Below are 16,610 nucleotides of genomic sequence, written 5' to 3'. Positions count from 1 at the left end.
ACCATTTTATTTTTTGTTCAACCTCACGCACAACGTTCGAACCTGACAACAAGCTCATAACAAGCTGTAAACATTAACCAGATTTCGGGTACTCGAGAGGGTCGCTTTCGCCATCATGTGGTCGGAACAACACTAAAACAACGACGTAACTCTTCTATTTTAAATTTGTTATTAATCAAAATTTCATTAACATATTGATGAAATGTTTCTGATTAAAAATACGATGTTATGCAATTTTATATAAATATATAGGTTGGATACAGTCGTATTGTCGAATTTTATGACAACATCGTATTTCGTTTTATATTAAGCAGAAAAATCTGACCAATGTGTTAATGAAATTTTTATTAATAACAAATTTAAAACAAAAAAGATATCGTTGAATTAATGTTGTCTCACCGATACAAAGGCAAAAACGATCTTACTGTATAATTTTGCTGTACGACACTTTCAGGTGCCTAGAATCTGGTCAATATTTATTTTCGTAATAAACCGGTCGCTAATGATTCGGCTTACGAGTCTTTTTTCTAGGTTAGCCTTTTCCCCATCGAATTGTCGTATGACCGACATATTATCCTTTTTTTATATCATATTGTCGTAGGACCAACTTGTTATCCTTTCCTATCTGCAGCGCTGTTCTTCTTCACATTGCCGTGCGATTGGCGTATATGGGCACTGCCGTATTGTTACGTAACCGATAGTAAGACAGTCATTCAGACTTGTCGCTGTGCGATGTTCGATTAGAATACAGCCCTATACTTGAATCATATTCGTAACGTCGATAAATTAGCTCTAATCAATTTGATGCGTTTGAGTCGTTAAATTTAAACTCATTTACAACTAGGATATGTAATTGTATTCGATGTCAAACAAGCTTCGACGATTCGGAGCAACTGATTAATTGATTATAGCAAGAGAGCTTTAGCTAGTTTAGCTAATTTAGCTAGTGTTCCCAAAAGATATACTAGCTGCGTTCTTATGTTTACGATTTAAATCCTCCTTAAAACAAAATGGTAAAACGCGCAAAGAATAATCTGGCGTCGTTATCTATATAACATGGATAACGATATAGTTAAATTTACACCGTTCCAGCCGAACTTGTTAAAGCGCAAAATTGAGATTTTTCAATCTGTTATTCCTTCCGTCATAATATTCCTCTTCATGAGGGAGGGGTAGATAGTAATGTACACACGATGATGCGTAACGAAATTGTCTTCGTTGTTGTGGATATGAAATCCAATACGACAGGGGAAATGGCTCTATTTTTGTGTTCAAACATAAGGATGTGGCGGCAGGAAGAACATCGAATCAAAAAGAGTGCTTGTGAATTTAGTGACATATAAGTTGTTTGAGAAATTGATTTTCGTGACAAAGATTCTTTACTTGGACAAAAGAATGTGGTCTAAAATTTACCATGATCGATTTTTCTTTCTGTGCGTATATATTCGGTCCAGAGAAATAGATTCCAAACCATGATTTGTACAGAAAAGATTCTCAAGTACATGCTACATTTACTAGTCATGGGTTTAATAAGCTATTTATTTTAATGTGCATTTACTATTGATTGAATTACTATTGATTAGATGCACCATACAAGATAGAGGACATTTTTAAATATTTCTATTATTATTATATTTATGATCATATGAAAATCTCCTTAAAACAAAGTTACACAGTGTTTCATTTATAAATCCGCGTAGCAGATGTAACGAAAGTTTGAAAAGAAAATTGTATAAAAGAAATTAAGTTCCAATTCATCCCTTTACTTCAAGAGCTACTACGATTTTGTGTCTGATCCTGAAACGTAAAAAGATCTGAATAAATCGCAATTCCAAGATTGCGATTCGCAATGAATCTTTCCTAAAACCTTTATGCGATGGATAAAATGATACTAAGGTAGACGAGAAAAGAAAGTTAAATGTATTCATTCAAAAATGTGGTTAGTATCGTATGTCCCACACGAAAATTCTTCGTCAGAAGAATTTTGTATGTCTGCGGTTGATGAATTTTTACTAAGGGAAACTTACCCTGTAGCCCCCCAAATGATTGACCAGACACGTAAAAGTTGCATCCCTTCCCAGCGATACTGTTACATTTTGTATAGTATCAGCGAATTCGGGTGGAAAAGCACCGCCTGAAACAGATATGCATGTGAGAAACTTTTTAGATTTGCATATCTTGCTCGCTGTAATTTAAAGAAAAAACAACATGACGTTCATTTACTAGGCAAGGCTTAGCAACTCTAAAGACTAACCGAAGCGGAGAGCAGGAAACGAGATTAGTTTTGTCCAGTAAACAGAATATTTCATAGTCGTTAAGACCTGGAAAAATCGATCCCGTAATTCTAATTAATAACTAAATAATATGAAAGTTACTCAAACTCAACGTTAATATGAAACACAATTTTTAAAGCATCCAGATATTTACGGAATTTTAATTGTCATTTCGATCGTAACAAAGTTCCTTCCTTATTTAAAATTTACTAGTAATTTTCCAATATCAGTTGCAAAATTTGTCGACTCGAAACTTGTAAAGCTACTAGATCGGCAAATGGAATATTTGATCTAGACTTAATGAAATGTTTTTACGTTTCGTATCAGTTACTATTTGCCTCGTTGATGTGTAGTAGTACATTCGGTGTTTAACAAAGTATCCTCTTCCAAACATATAAATCTTTAAAGACATACATCAGAAATGATGAAGTACAAGCGATAAAGCACAACACGACATCAATTTAATATATTTTAAAATGATACGGACATTTAATTCATTTACGACATACGTAATAACACAAATTACGATATTTACGATATTTATTATAATACAATAACTTTATTTCTTTTAATAGCTCTAACTGCCTAAACTGAATTTAAAAGTAATTTCTTTTACGTTATTTATGTGGGATTAATTTATATTTTAGAAAAATGTAATTTCATAAATACATACATATTTGGTAAAAATTAGGGTATCGCCGTTTATTCAAATTTTCCACTTATTGTTGGATAATCTCAATCTATTAAATGTACTATTTGGTATCGTGATATAAAATTTTCCAATTTTATTAATTTATTCTTTCGAAAACAACCTGTTTTCCACGTGAAAAACTTTAAAATCGTTCTACATACAGACATACATACATATAACTATCAGGTCTGAGTGCAAAGAAGTTTCGTGGTTTCTTAAGGTTGTTTCAAGATGAACGAATCCGGAGAAAAATACTGACTTTTTCGTAGTCTGTTGAATGCAATTTGATTGTAACTTGTAACTGCTTGTCATTTCTTTTCATCTAGGGAACGTATTGCTCCCTCTGTTTTTCCGCCTCGATCCTCAATAATGCTAAACTTTCCTATCGGTATCCAAGAAATAAATCGAAATATTCTATAATAATCGTTCAACGAAACTACAAGAAATATTGAATGAAAATTCACAAGGATCAAATTCCTTCCTGGGTCGCTCTTTTTTATCAAACAGCTTTCCTTTTTTGCGTGTGTGTAGTAAATAAATCATTAATGCACTCGGAGAAATTTCAGAATACAAAACCACTGTAGAGATCAAAATTTTGTAAAGTCGAAAAATCGTATAAATAAGAATACTAGTTCCGTTCTTTCCTTTATACTGTCACCCGCAATATCGACGTGTTAGAAACTACTCTTTCTCGATCTCTTTCACAAACGATGCGACGCGACATGACGTAATCCGGTGAGAAAATGTCGTCTCGCCACCGTTCTCATAACAATTATTAGAATCACGTCTTTGGATGAAAAAGCGGCAGAATAAATCTTCGGTTTGCTGTCGCTGTCGCGCAAAATTCCTATTCAAAAGCTGCTGTCAACGAACAGAGTGCAAGTCCAATTAGAAGCCGCCGCGGCCAGCGGGAGATCGTATCCCAAAAGCATGAAATTACAATAATTAGCTGGATGCTGTTCGTGCTGGAGACTTTTAAACCTCTTTTCCGCGCCATGTCAAAAGTACAGAGGAAGGAAAGGAAAAAATGTTAAGCGACAGCAACCGACAGAAAAGGAAAGAAACAGAAGAAACGTAAAGAAAATGAAAGGAAAGGGATGGCAAAAAGGAAAATACGGAAAGAAGGAAGAGAAGAATGGAAAGTTTAAGTAAAAGAGCCGAACTGAGAAATCACGGAATAATGAAATAAGAGGCACGACACTTTTGAATTAAAGGGGGTAAGGTAGCACTCGTGAGGTAAACTGCAGGACAAAAGGGACAGAAAGAGGAATTCTGGAACAAAGATAAGCTCAAAGTCAAGCCGTGGGGTCCTGAAGGAGACAAGCTTGACCTATTTGTCTCATAACAACGGTAATAGGATCGGAAAGTATTATAAGTAGAAGTGACAATCGCCGTGGGACAAGCAGCCTGTCGAGTGGCCGGGAGCAAAGTAAATTGATGGTGGCGGCATTACGTGGAAATGAAAGCAAGGAATAAATGTCTACTCAACACCGAGCTGAGGAAAAATAAAATTCTTGTATCGAGTCTATAACGGGAACTTTCGGGAAATTATTGTAATTTAAGGTCGGTATTTAATTCTCGAATGACCCGTGATGCGCTTACATCCTTTGTTTTGTCCCGGTTTCGAGAAGTTACAAGAAAATGGCCTGGGTTTTTACATTTCTCCGACAACCAGAGTGCCAGCCATTTTCAAGAGTCACTCGCTAAGGGTGGATTTTCCACTCGAAAAGCAGAAAAAATATAATAGCTGTAAGATAACACAATTTTTCAAAAAGTGACATATACCTGAAAAAATAATTGGAACGAAGGAATTACCTTTCGTGTGTACCTATTAGCGCGTAGATACTGTGATATATTGAATGTAGATGATTATAGTTTTGCATCGACAACATTTACATGTTTAAATAATTGCAAAAACAAAGTATTCGAAGCCGTTATTTGAACGAATATGTCGGTTTATGTCATGTGAATATGTCACTACATTAATTTATTTTGAAAGTACTTCGGTTCTCTAATTTAAAAACACGAGTACTAAAAGTTTAATCTGATATTACATAGTACTCTTATTTTCGAAATGTGTATTTACTAGTATCTCTTTATAGAAAACTTGTTTTAAGATAAGGACGTTCTATCCTTAAAATGTTAAAAATACATTTTGAGAAACTTGATTGCTGATTCTATTACTTTTGCGCAATATCGTAAATAACTTATGTTTGGCATGATCGAACTAAGACCAATGCGAAGAAGACGATTGACTAGCAAGGTTGACACGTTTAGGCAGGATTTGAAATACCAGAAGTGTTGAAATTCGTCGACTCAGACGAGTTAGTTTATCGATTTTGAATTTCTATCGGATACCGATACTGAAATATCAGAACGACGAAGCATTAAGACAAGTCCTGCTCTTTCTTAATACCGCTGCTCGATTGGATGGCTTCTTAAATTATTTATAAAGCGTTATTCCCGACCAGGTCCGCTCAATTTTAAATGATTTTATGTCAAATATATCGAGAATACGAAACATCTCCCACGATATGTTTCTAATCGTTTTACTTCCAGAATATGACTTGCGTAAAGAGGATAATAGCTTTATAGTATAAATGTCTTTTCATAATATTACTGTTCTCATGAATTACATTTCGTGAAACATAACCAAGTGTCTATGTAGATATTTTTGAACAGTAGTGTATCTCGTGTTCTGACGTTGACTTTCCATACTTATAGGTATGTGTAATAAATTAGTTACTCCGTTAATTTTTTATTCTTTAGGTACATTTTTTTTACGTCCCAATTTATTATAGAGCAAAGGAAGACCGAGAAAAATTTATTGAAAAGGGAACAAATTTATTGAAAAAGGAAAAAGGACATAGTAAATGTGAGTGAAAAGTTTTGTCGTGCTACGATTAATAAAGTGGCTTATTACGAAACAGGAAGTGCACGTTATGTCCAAGATACTAATCCGACGCTGACGCGAACATTCCGCGGAAGTTAAGAATTTTACGATATTTAATATAGGTAATAAGCTACCTCGGAAAGTTCGATAATAAGCTGTTCGTGAAAAGTTTTGGTGGCGGAAGATAGTTGCCTGTTGCTCGACTATATACTGAATAAATCCGTTGGACACGAGAGATTTATGAGAGCAACCGAGGCATTGTTCCTCCTTTTGATTAAATAAGAACAACTCGTTTATACCTGTCCGTGGAAAGTACGGTTTCCTAAGAAAACGTGAGAAAAATTTATACGACATTTGTGAATGTGAATATTTTCGAAATATACAGCAAGATTTTCACGGTATTTTCCACCTATTTGCGATAATTTCGTGTTCGTACGACCCAAGAGACAAGAAAAATTCTCGAATTCGACTATAAGCCTTTTATTTATCATTATCGATCTATTTGTCGTTAACATGCTGATCGTTCTCTTTTCAAGTAATCTTATGTTTCTAATCGAGATTGAAATTGTCTCGTTTGTTTCCTTTGTTTCTGTTCCGCCTTCCAGACTTTTCCTTCTTCGCTCGTTGTCCCTCGCCTCAGAAAATACGCAAGGCGCAGTAAAAGTTTTCCCCGCATCCGTTATTATCTTTAACTGAAAAGTAGATCACGGTGCAACGAACGCAAACAATATTAAAGGAATACGTTCTAGAGGAAACCATAAATCTGTGATACGCAATATCGCAACGATAAAGGCGTACGGAATACGGCATTATGGCAACCTGCAGTTTTTATTGCTTCCTCTGCATGTACACTGGGCACTGTACACTGTGCACCCGCTTAAGCTAAGTGATATACACGATTAAGTAAACGCTTAGAGACTCGCTAATGCCAGTATTTGAAATTTTTACCGAGCTAACTTATCTTATGTCGCTATGTCGACGCCTACTTTAATGATAGACTTTTTTCTTTATCTTCTCCTCCGGCTTTTTCCTTCTTTTTTCTTACCCAAAAGAATGACTTTAATTAAAGCTGTGGAAGGATTTCACGTGAGTTATTTATTCCGGAAGCTTGGTGGTGTCTTTTACGATGAAAGAAGTTCGTTGAGTATAGAACCAAGTATGTGCACCGTGCTGAGTGTAAAATTGAAGATGTTCTGACGCGAAGTCGATGCAATGAAAACGCAATACGTCCATTTTTTTTAATGCTCGTGTGTTGTATATTCTCGATTGAAATGCAAGGCTCTTGAAAAATAAAATTGAAATCGTTACTTATATTAATCCGAAGAATATAAGACGACACACAATCGGCATTTAGAGCGTTGATTCACGATATTTCGAAGCGTGAACATTTAACTCTAGAACAATCACGTATCATGGTAGAATATTGCGAAACTGGCGTGAAATTATTTCTATAGAATTAAATTAAGCGGCATTTCATTCCTCTTCTATGTATATTTGTCCGAAAATAGTTTAAGAGCGTTTTGCAAATACACCATTCCTTTTGGTATGTTACGTATGTACATGGAAATTCATGCGGGTCATCGACCTGTAATTTTTTAACTCCTTGAAATAAATCCACGTTAGAATAGATTAAAAAATGATATAAACGAGTTACCAAACGCTCGCGACCAACTTTATTTATATCTTTATTTATTCGTTAGACACATTTCATCAAATGTACAAGTTTCGTTGATATCCGGAAATCAACAGTTTGACAAAGTGAAAAATATAAAAAGATAGAAATTACATTATAATGTTACGACGACATTGCTTCATTATATTTAAACGACTTTTTTATATGCGTAGATTTATGTATCGAATTAATGCTCAGAGATTAAATTATCTTAAGAATTCTAAGCTAAATATTTTTATAAAGCGGCGTGAACGCTTTGAATTCTTATGCTTATACTGTCGCTAGTCTAGTGAAGAAACGTGACAAAAAATTCCACGAGACTACAAACTAGATTATTTAAGAATATTGCAATCTTTAAATAAATTTAAACTATGAAATTTTCGCGAATTTTCTGAAATATTTCTATGAGAGCGAATTGGCATAGTCATAATGTTTGAAAGAAAGATTCCAATTATCTTTCATAGCATTCATAACATCACATGCAACAATTGTCTGAAAAACTATTTTTATGAGCACGGTGAATAAACGGTTATTCACATTTAGGTAGAAAAGTGTTAGCAAAGTCGATTTGTGAAAATGTTGAAAAATTACTTTCTTTACTTTAGTAGCTTTGCATGCTTTCCTATACCTACTTGATACTTGCTAAATTAAGGAACATTTTTCCACCACTTTAACCATATCAGTAACTGTTATTTCTATATATTTCCACATTTTGAATCTCGCACTTTTATATTTTCACTTTTGGACGTTTCAATTCTTCGGAATTCTATAATTTCTTTGTTCTTCTTCGTAACAGTTTCTCCGTCGTTCTACAACTTGTCCATCTTTCTTGCTTTTCTATATTTTAGTTTCTTTAATATCTTCGAGCAAAAGTTCTGTCATCTTTCTAATGAATTGATTTTCCACTTTTTGTCTTGTTTGTCCATCTAGCCTCTTTCCAATCCATCTAGTCTTTTTCCAATGCGCTCAGCTTCTTTTTTTTTTAATCGACATTTTTCCTTTTGCAGTTCCTTCCGCGCTTGCACAGATCCATAACTAGCTTGTTTTCTCTTAATTTACGAATTTTTTCTGTGTATTTTATGCCATATCTTCTTTCTTATTTCCATCCAACTCATTTTGTTATTTTTTTCTATCTTTTTCTTGTTTTTCGAAATTTTATTTGCTTTCCTTGGCCATTCTAACAAGATACCGATTGAAAGAGACGATAAGAGGGGACACGAGCATGAATTCGATTTCAAGTCGATCCTGTCACGTTAACACTCATGCTAACGCTAGGCGCATTCGATTGCACAAATCGTAAATATCGATGTTAACACTGGAGAAAAGGTTTGCAATACCTTTAACGCGAGTGTTTATGAACAGATAGAAGAAACTTGCGAAAATCGAAAGTTTTTAGGAACCTTTTTTATGAAAGAATGTTTGAGAACCTTTTTTCTTTTTTTAACTTGATCGATAAATTCGAAAAGTTTCGATTAGCTACGAGTAACTATCGCACTGTTACTTTTGGAGCTTTTGACATAAGAGTTTTACACTTTTGAAATGATATTCCTTAAAGAAAATGCAAAGAAAAAAATATTTTTCTAGTTCAAAATTCTGCGGTAGAACACCCCTCTTTATACGTGTTATACAGTAATTATAGAATGTCTCCATGTATTTCATTATAGATGACACTTATTTTGATATAAAGATATCTCTGGAAAAATTGAATACACGGATTATGTTTAAAAGAAATGTGTTATGAAATGTAAATAGAGTGCAAGTGGTGCAAAATTGTGGCTCTTTTCTGTTTATATTAACTTAAACACCATCCAAACAGTTACAGAATTGAAATAAAAATTTGTCTGTATATCTAATACAGTTGTATACTAAATTTCAAAAGTTCTAATAGCAAAATCCATATCTACGTACAACAAAAATACACAATTATATACATAGGTTGGGTATGCAATAGGCAATCGGAGGTTGAATAAAAAAACAAAGTCATCATAATTTTATTATGATATTATACCGTTATATTGTATTATAGAGAGTAAGAGAGAAGGAAGGGATATGTTATGAGTGAAATATTTCTTCACTCTTCTTTCTGCTTTTACCTTTTTTCGATTGCATTTTAAACCATAAAAAATTTCTTCATTTCAGCTGGCAAAACGACACTTGAGCAAGTACATAAGTGACAGCCAGAACTGATTCAACTTAATTTGGTCTTGAGTTTAACTGCTTATTCTTAAGTTGAATAGCCCCTCTCTTTTCGTTTCACCGTTCGTTAAGCAGCCGATAAGCACAAGTTCCCAATTGGCCGGAAGTCTGCTTTCAGCACTTCGCACATTCCTTCAGGACCTTATTTATCCCTTTCACTATCGACCATTAGCGTTCGATATTCGATAAAACGAAAATGCCGAACCCTTCGCGTTGACCTTTTCACAATTTTATCACTCTTCACTAAGCCGGAATTATTATTTGTGATAAATCTCTCCCACTCGAAAATCATTTTATACAGATTCCAGTTAAATAACATGTAACAGCGCGCATCGCGTGATTTCTTGTGGAAAAATAAGAAAAACATGTAGAATAAAATTTGCTCTGTCTCAGCTTAGTTTTTGAAAAAAACGAGTTTGAAAATTTATACTTAAACATGGCTAATTCTGGACTAGATAGTACTAAATAATCGACAAAAAGTCACTCTATGTGTGAAAATAAATCGAAAATGTAGAATAAAGCTTTTCACAGGACGCTTTGTTTTTTTAAGAAAAACAGATTTGAAAATTTACTACACGCATGCACTAAACCAATTCTTAATTAAATATATTCAAATTCTATTTTCTTCAAAATAAAATCTTAAATGAAAAAATTTTATTTTACATTTCTTATTATACTTATTCTCGCATCGACAATAACACCCTATTAATGGTTAACTCATCCAGTTGATAATTAACTATGTTCAAGCATACTTGATAGATTATCAAAGTCAATTTTATCGAAAACTAAGTCGAAAATGAAAAAATTGTATTGTATATTATTATTTTATTTTTCCATAAGGGATCATGTCGCGTCCGCTTTTACATGATATTGGATCGGATCCTGTATATGATTTACTCAAGCCTTTCCTTATATATCCTTTTGGATGTATATTTGTATATTTGTATCTAATTTACAAAAGAACTTTGATTTTATAAAATTACCCGAGCAATGATAATTTTATTAAGGATTTATTTCTTTTACATGTATATCCATACATACAATACATATATATGTGTATGTAGGATATGACCGGACGAGTGATACAACCGAGCAAAGGGTAATGTTACATAAAAAGTTAAGTAGGAAGAAAATAATAACATTGTATTTTATTCGAGAAAATCAAGTTTGAAATACACGTGCGGTTGAATAACACCGTTCGATTCATACCTAATTTCGCAACTTTCAGTAGGTGATTCTATAGATTTTTATGAGCTAAATACGAATCTACAAACAAGCAGGTACGTACAGTTTTAAAAAAATCAATTTTTTTTAATTTCAAATATTCGACTGTAAATATGTTTCGCGTTTTTCTTGCATTTTCTTGCATTTTTTCTTTACATGACAATTCTTTGGACTCTTCCAAATATAATGATATGGATTGTTATTATATTACAAGCATTTCAATATTTTGAAATAATGATCAAAGTGAAAGAAACATCTAATACGCATTATTTTCTCCTTATATTTTTCAATTTGTTTCAAAAACAGAAGGTCTAGGGGAAAATCTAATCACATCACGCGACAAAACAGGCATTTCTACTAAAGAAACTATTAAAAAATCTACAAAATCATGATATTGTTTCTGTTATAGTATTAATGTGAATTTGCCGTCCTCGGTTAATCGATAAGAATCGATACTCGATCCGAGGAAGCAATGTCATTGCGGATCATCGAGCTGCACGCTTTCACCGTATCTTTCTTTCTCATCCTCTTTCTCTTTCTTCGTAGAAATGCTATCTGCACTTATTGCGGAATGGATGCTTCTGTGAGAATGGAACTACATATGTACTCGAAATAACCGCGATCGCGAAATGTTAGTTCGTTAAAGTTAGTTCATTAAATGCAACTATAATACATGTTTGTAAATTGCTTAAGAAATGGAAACACAACATGTGAAATGGTCAAATAATTCAAATCTGTGTGCGTCTCGAATTACAGGAATATGCGCTTCTCTGCTGTAATTCCCTTATTACGTGCTCCTTCTTAAATGGCAATTTTTGGGAGGTTCATACCGTTTCTGACAATGGATATTAAGTTTTCCTATATTTTTGATAAATATACTCAACATCAGCGCACGTATCGATACACGTATCAATTGAGAGTAAGTTCGACGGCAATATAACGACGACCATTCGTAAATGGCCTCCAAACGCGATGATTTCTACTGAAGTTTCAATCGGATTAGCCCTTGTCAGAGCCTCAAGGATAATATAATTAATTTCGCGGAAAGTAAAGCATGGAAACTAAAGCGCGAAAAGGAGCACGGTGGAGTTTCGCTGATCGTACGAGGCTTTGGTAACCTGTGCAAAGGTTACTACGATCGCTCCATATTCATTAACTTTTACAAAAGAATTAACGGATAATGAAACGAAGGAAAAGTTGGAGTATAGTCACAATTCGTTCCGAGAAACGTATTGGATTGAAGAGTGCACGATGCGCGCTTGTATTACTCGCTTTCGTAACAATTCTACTTAATGGAACTCTGTAAATAGCTAAATGAGAAATTGAAAAGCCAGTTGTCCTTCATTTATTTATCAGGAAGTCGTGAAAAAGAAGGAACGAATGATTCGTCCGGAACGAATTAGCAAGGATCTTTTCGAGAAGATTCCAGAACGCGTGAAAGGGAAGCGATCCAACTATGAACTTACTTTCGCGGTGAGTTGCTGGGAGAAAAGAACATGCGACGAACGTCATTCTACAATAGTAGAGAACTAGGATGGATCAACAGTCAGCGAAGTGGAGTATCAGCGGTAAAGCATAATCTAAAACGGATTAGCTATTCGATTTACACGATATCTTAGATTTTAGCTTGTATTTGCTGTGACTTTTTTGCTTGTATGCACATGACTTTGTTAATTTAATTTGTATTCGAAAACAAATAATCTTAGCCGCACATGGGTTCAATATCAAAATGCAAACTTGAGAAATACATTCATATAAACTGCTGTTGATGCGTATACAATAAATGCTTAAATAGCTAGATTACTTGTAAACAATAACTAGTAATTATACATATTCAAAGAGAATAATAAGATGTTGATAATTGAGTTTACTACGATATATCGATAACATATTTTTATCTCTTTTATTGCACAATGCATAATGATGGATATAATATATGAGCACCTCGAGTTTATTATTCATTATTACATTATACATGTAAAATATATAAAAAGTGAGCGTCTTTCCACTGGATGAATTCATTTTTCATGCAGGTTAAAGCAGGCAAAAATTGAACGATGTTTGTAATTAAATGTCATCTGACATTACAGGTACATCTCTTCGCATTCCTTTGTTAGGAACGGCGCATTGCATTGTATTTAATATTTCTCGATAGATTCTTGTGTTTTAGTTTCATTATATTTCTTTCGAAAATATTGAAACTCACAGATCGAACGATCGATATATTTTTACAAGTCCAATTTCCATTTTTTGAGATTTCATTTGACTCTATCTTTAAAGAATTGTCCTCTTTTCTTTTTTTTGCTTACTTTTAAGTTATCAACGGCCACTTCTTTCATGAATTTTACTTGACATTAGGAGCATAAGAGATTTTTGGAAAAAGCAAACGATTAATTCCATACCGAAAAAGATATAAAACATTGGTGCGAATATACAATACGAATCTCTCCGACTATGAAGCACATAGCTCCTATAACACCACTTGTAAATATATTAGATTGTCTTTTTGCATTCACTCCAAAGATATAGAGAAATTTATTTTACCTAAAAATTTTCGCTAAAAATCACCATATAGATGCACACGAAAATACTGAAAACTTTTCTGAAGAAAAGTCGCGAGACGCGTAGAGGAAAAGAAGAAAAGGAGAAAAGAAGAAAGAGAAAAACGCGTCGTAAACTGCGTGTGAATCTGTAACGAGAGTGGTCTCCGTGTCTTTTTCGCGCGGTTGATATAAGTATTTTCGAGAAGTTGACGATTCATCCGGTTTGTCTGTGTAAAGAGAACGGTATAGCTGACTGGGTCCGTAAAAAGTAATATTTCATCGGGAGGAAAGGTCGTAAGGCCAATATCAGCGTATATCGTCGGTGACAGCGTGCGTTTCAAAAGCGGATTAGTTCCGGTATTGTATTTACAGGTGGTCGTGAAGTGAACGGCTTAGTTGCAAAATTGGTCGTGCGGTTCGTGATGCATCATAACTCGCGGCATTCGTTGTGTTCCGACGGTTTTTCAAATCCTCATGGAAACAACTTTTCACGATAATTGACGCTCTCGAAAGCTGGTTGCTGAATATTGTGAGTAGAGACAATATTATTTCTCTTTTTCGAAAAATATATGAGAAAAAATTGATCGCGTGGGAGTATCGTATTATTTGAACGAATGAAAAGAACTTGTGATATTATGCAATGATTAACTGTTTCCACTTAAATCTAACTGTATTTGTTATATAATTTGTTATATATATACAGAAGATTAATCACGCGGCGGTACACCTGTCATTTTGCTTAATTTCAGTTTAAGAGCTCTGAGATATTGTGACTGTTTACCAACAAATTTTGACCAAGTTGAGATTGCAATTTGAAATATTATCAATTTGTAGGTTTTATTTGGAGATATTAGCAAGATCGATAAGAAACAGATGGAAATAATGCTCGTCCTTTTAAAAAATATTTTAGGTATGTTTTAAATTAATCAAGGTATCGGTATGAAAGTTTTATTCCTATTAAACCTATTTTTCCTATTTAAACCTAAAATTTCCTATTAAACCTATTAGATCTATTTATAGCAACGCATGAACTAGAGGACAATTCAAATCATGTTGTTGTTTTGCCTCGGAGTATCAAGATCGTTAGGATACACGTAATGTAATAATAAACTCCGGACAAAACAATGTCGCCGCTACGTGCAACCGTCGAACAAAGACGAATTTGAATTTTTCGACTCTCCTCCGATCAGCATAAATAAACGGACGCAACCGAAAAGAGTTATCCGCTAGTCCTGCGATTCAGTTATCATCCAGTTAGATAATCAGTAGTCATCAGTTATTAATCAGAGTCTACAAGTATCTACGAAAATCTATCGAGCATCTATCGAGTATTTATCAGCGATCTTATTTTGCAACTTATACACTGTACGAGCGTCTCAGCGAATACTACCTGTATATTAGTTTATTTGATTGTTTTTAAATATTTTCGACGGTTTCAACAACGAGCAACCTCGTCTAATGAATCTCATGATCAAACATCCTCTACACAAGTCCTCTATATATTAAAATGACATTGATTATTGTTTCTACATTATTTGTTGGACATTAATCAAATTACTTGATATTATTTGAAATATTTATATTTCATATTTGTCGATGGAAATATGATTATTTCATATAAGATAACTGCCGTTGCCGTAGTCCAAGTGTTTATACCGGACCGTTGATAAAATTTCAAGTAGTATTTTGACATATATCGTACATGTAATTTTTAATATTTGTCAAAAAATGCGCCAACTAATTGAATTATTTGAAATGTTTATAACGTTAAGCATGTTCAAGTATATTGTGAAATAAAAATGTTTTATTAAATCTTTCTTTTGCGAGATACTTACCAAAAATGTCATTTGGATAAATTAAGAGAGCTATTAACACCATTAGAAGTGCTTTTTGCCGATCCACCATTTTGTCACGGTCATCGATCCAGCTGGAACAATAGAAAAAGTTAATTAAAGGCATGAGAAAGTGGGTAACACAACATCTGAAATAATTAAACAGCAGCAATTAATTGTTTCTGCCCTTATTAATGAGCAGAACTTTTAACTTTACGTATTAAAATTTCCGTCTGGTTTCATTATTATTATAATATAAATTAAAAACTTTCATCTTTTGTTAAAACGATTTGAATATTTCATTATCACTTTGTCGAAAATATGTTAAATAAATGATCGAAAGAAACAAACACAACACAAAACTAAATGTAATTTGCCGATCGCCAAAAAATGATTATCATCTTTTAAAAACTATCTACATAGAACAGAGTTCGCTAAATATCTCGTTATAGCATTCAAACGGATATATTAGGTTATCCCAAAAGTTTTTTTCGTTTATAAGGAAATAATAGAACAAAATGGATCAATGGATCAATTCCAATAGAACAAAATGGATCATACATAATTCAATAAAATAATATAAAATAAAAAATGTTGTGCATCTAATATTTCCTTACGAAACGAAAGAAACTTTTGAGATAATCTAATATTTGGTTCGATCAATATCTGATTAAATGCGAAATATTAGCAGAAAATCCGCAATTTGCTTCGATTTGATACCAATTCGTTTCTCTTCCTCTACCTACGAGACGAGGTGAAAAAAGCTCGATAGAAATAAAACGGATGTCTTTTTTCTCGTAGTAATCGTAATATAGTTCGATTAGACTGAGTGAAGTCAAAACTAGAAGAAACTTTAAACCGAATTGAAAAAGCGAAAGAGATTACTTTATAGGGGATATAGTGATAAACTATTATACTCTTCATCAGTTTCTTTAGGGAATAACGAAACCCTTTAAGGACAAATCGATTACATATCGATTGTAAAATATAGATCACTGTGTGTACATTTAAATGAACAACTGGCGATAACTATTTTCGAGTCACGAAAAATTGACAAATAAATTTGTTTGATATTTGGTAGATACGCAGTAAATGAAAATAGCGACTTCTTCCCCGAGAAGACTTTTGAAGATTTCCCTTATTTAACTATTTCTACCGTGTGCGGTCAAAATGACCGTTGATTAAAGAAGTAATATTTTTTATGATTTAACTTAGATAATGGTTAATTTATAACTAAATGTATATAAAATGATGAACTTTCATAAAATTTCATCCAAATTTACTTT

The 16,610-nt window shown here is 33.3% G+C and overlaps 1 protein-coding gene across 1 annotated transcript in view; it reads right to left on the bottom strand.

Annotated features, from left to right (window-relative positions):
• The window catches only part of LOC126923704 (lachesin-like), a 118,092-nt gene that overhangs the window by 50,436 nt on the left and 51,046 nt on the right, over nt 1-16,610 (bottom strand). The window contains exons 3-4 of the mRNA XM_050737419.1: nt 15,328-15,419; nt 2,028-2,134 (exon numbers count right to left, since the gene is read on the bottom strand). Of these exons, the coding sequence (XP_050593376.1) occupies nt 2,028-2,134; nt 15,328-15,419 (199 nt within the window). The remainder of the gene's footprint in view (nt 1-2,027; nt 2,135-15,327; nt 15,420-16,610) is intronic.

Source organism: Bombus affinis, chromosome 13, assembly GCF_024516045.1.
Source record: "Bombus affinis isolate iyBomAffi1 chromosome 13, iyBomAffi1.2, whole genome shotgun sequence".
NCBI classification, from domain to species: domain Eukaryota; kingdom Metazoa; phylum Arthropoda; class Insecta; order Hymenoptera; family Apidae; genus Bombus; species Bombus affinis.
This window is presented reverse-complemented; position numbering and strand designations above follow the sequence as displayed.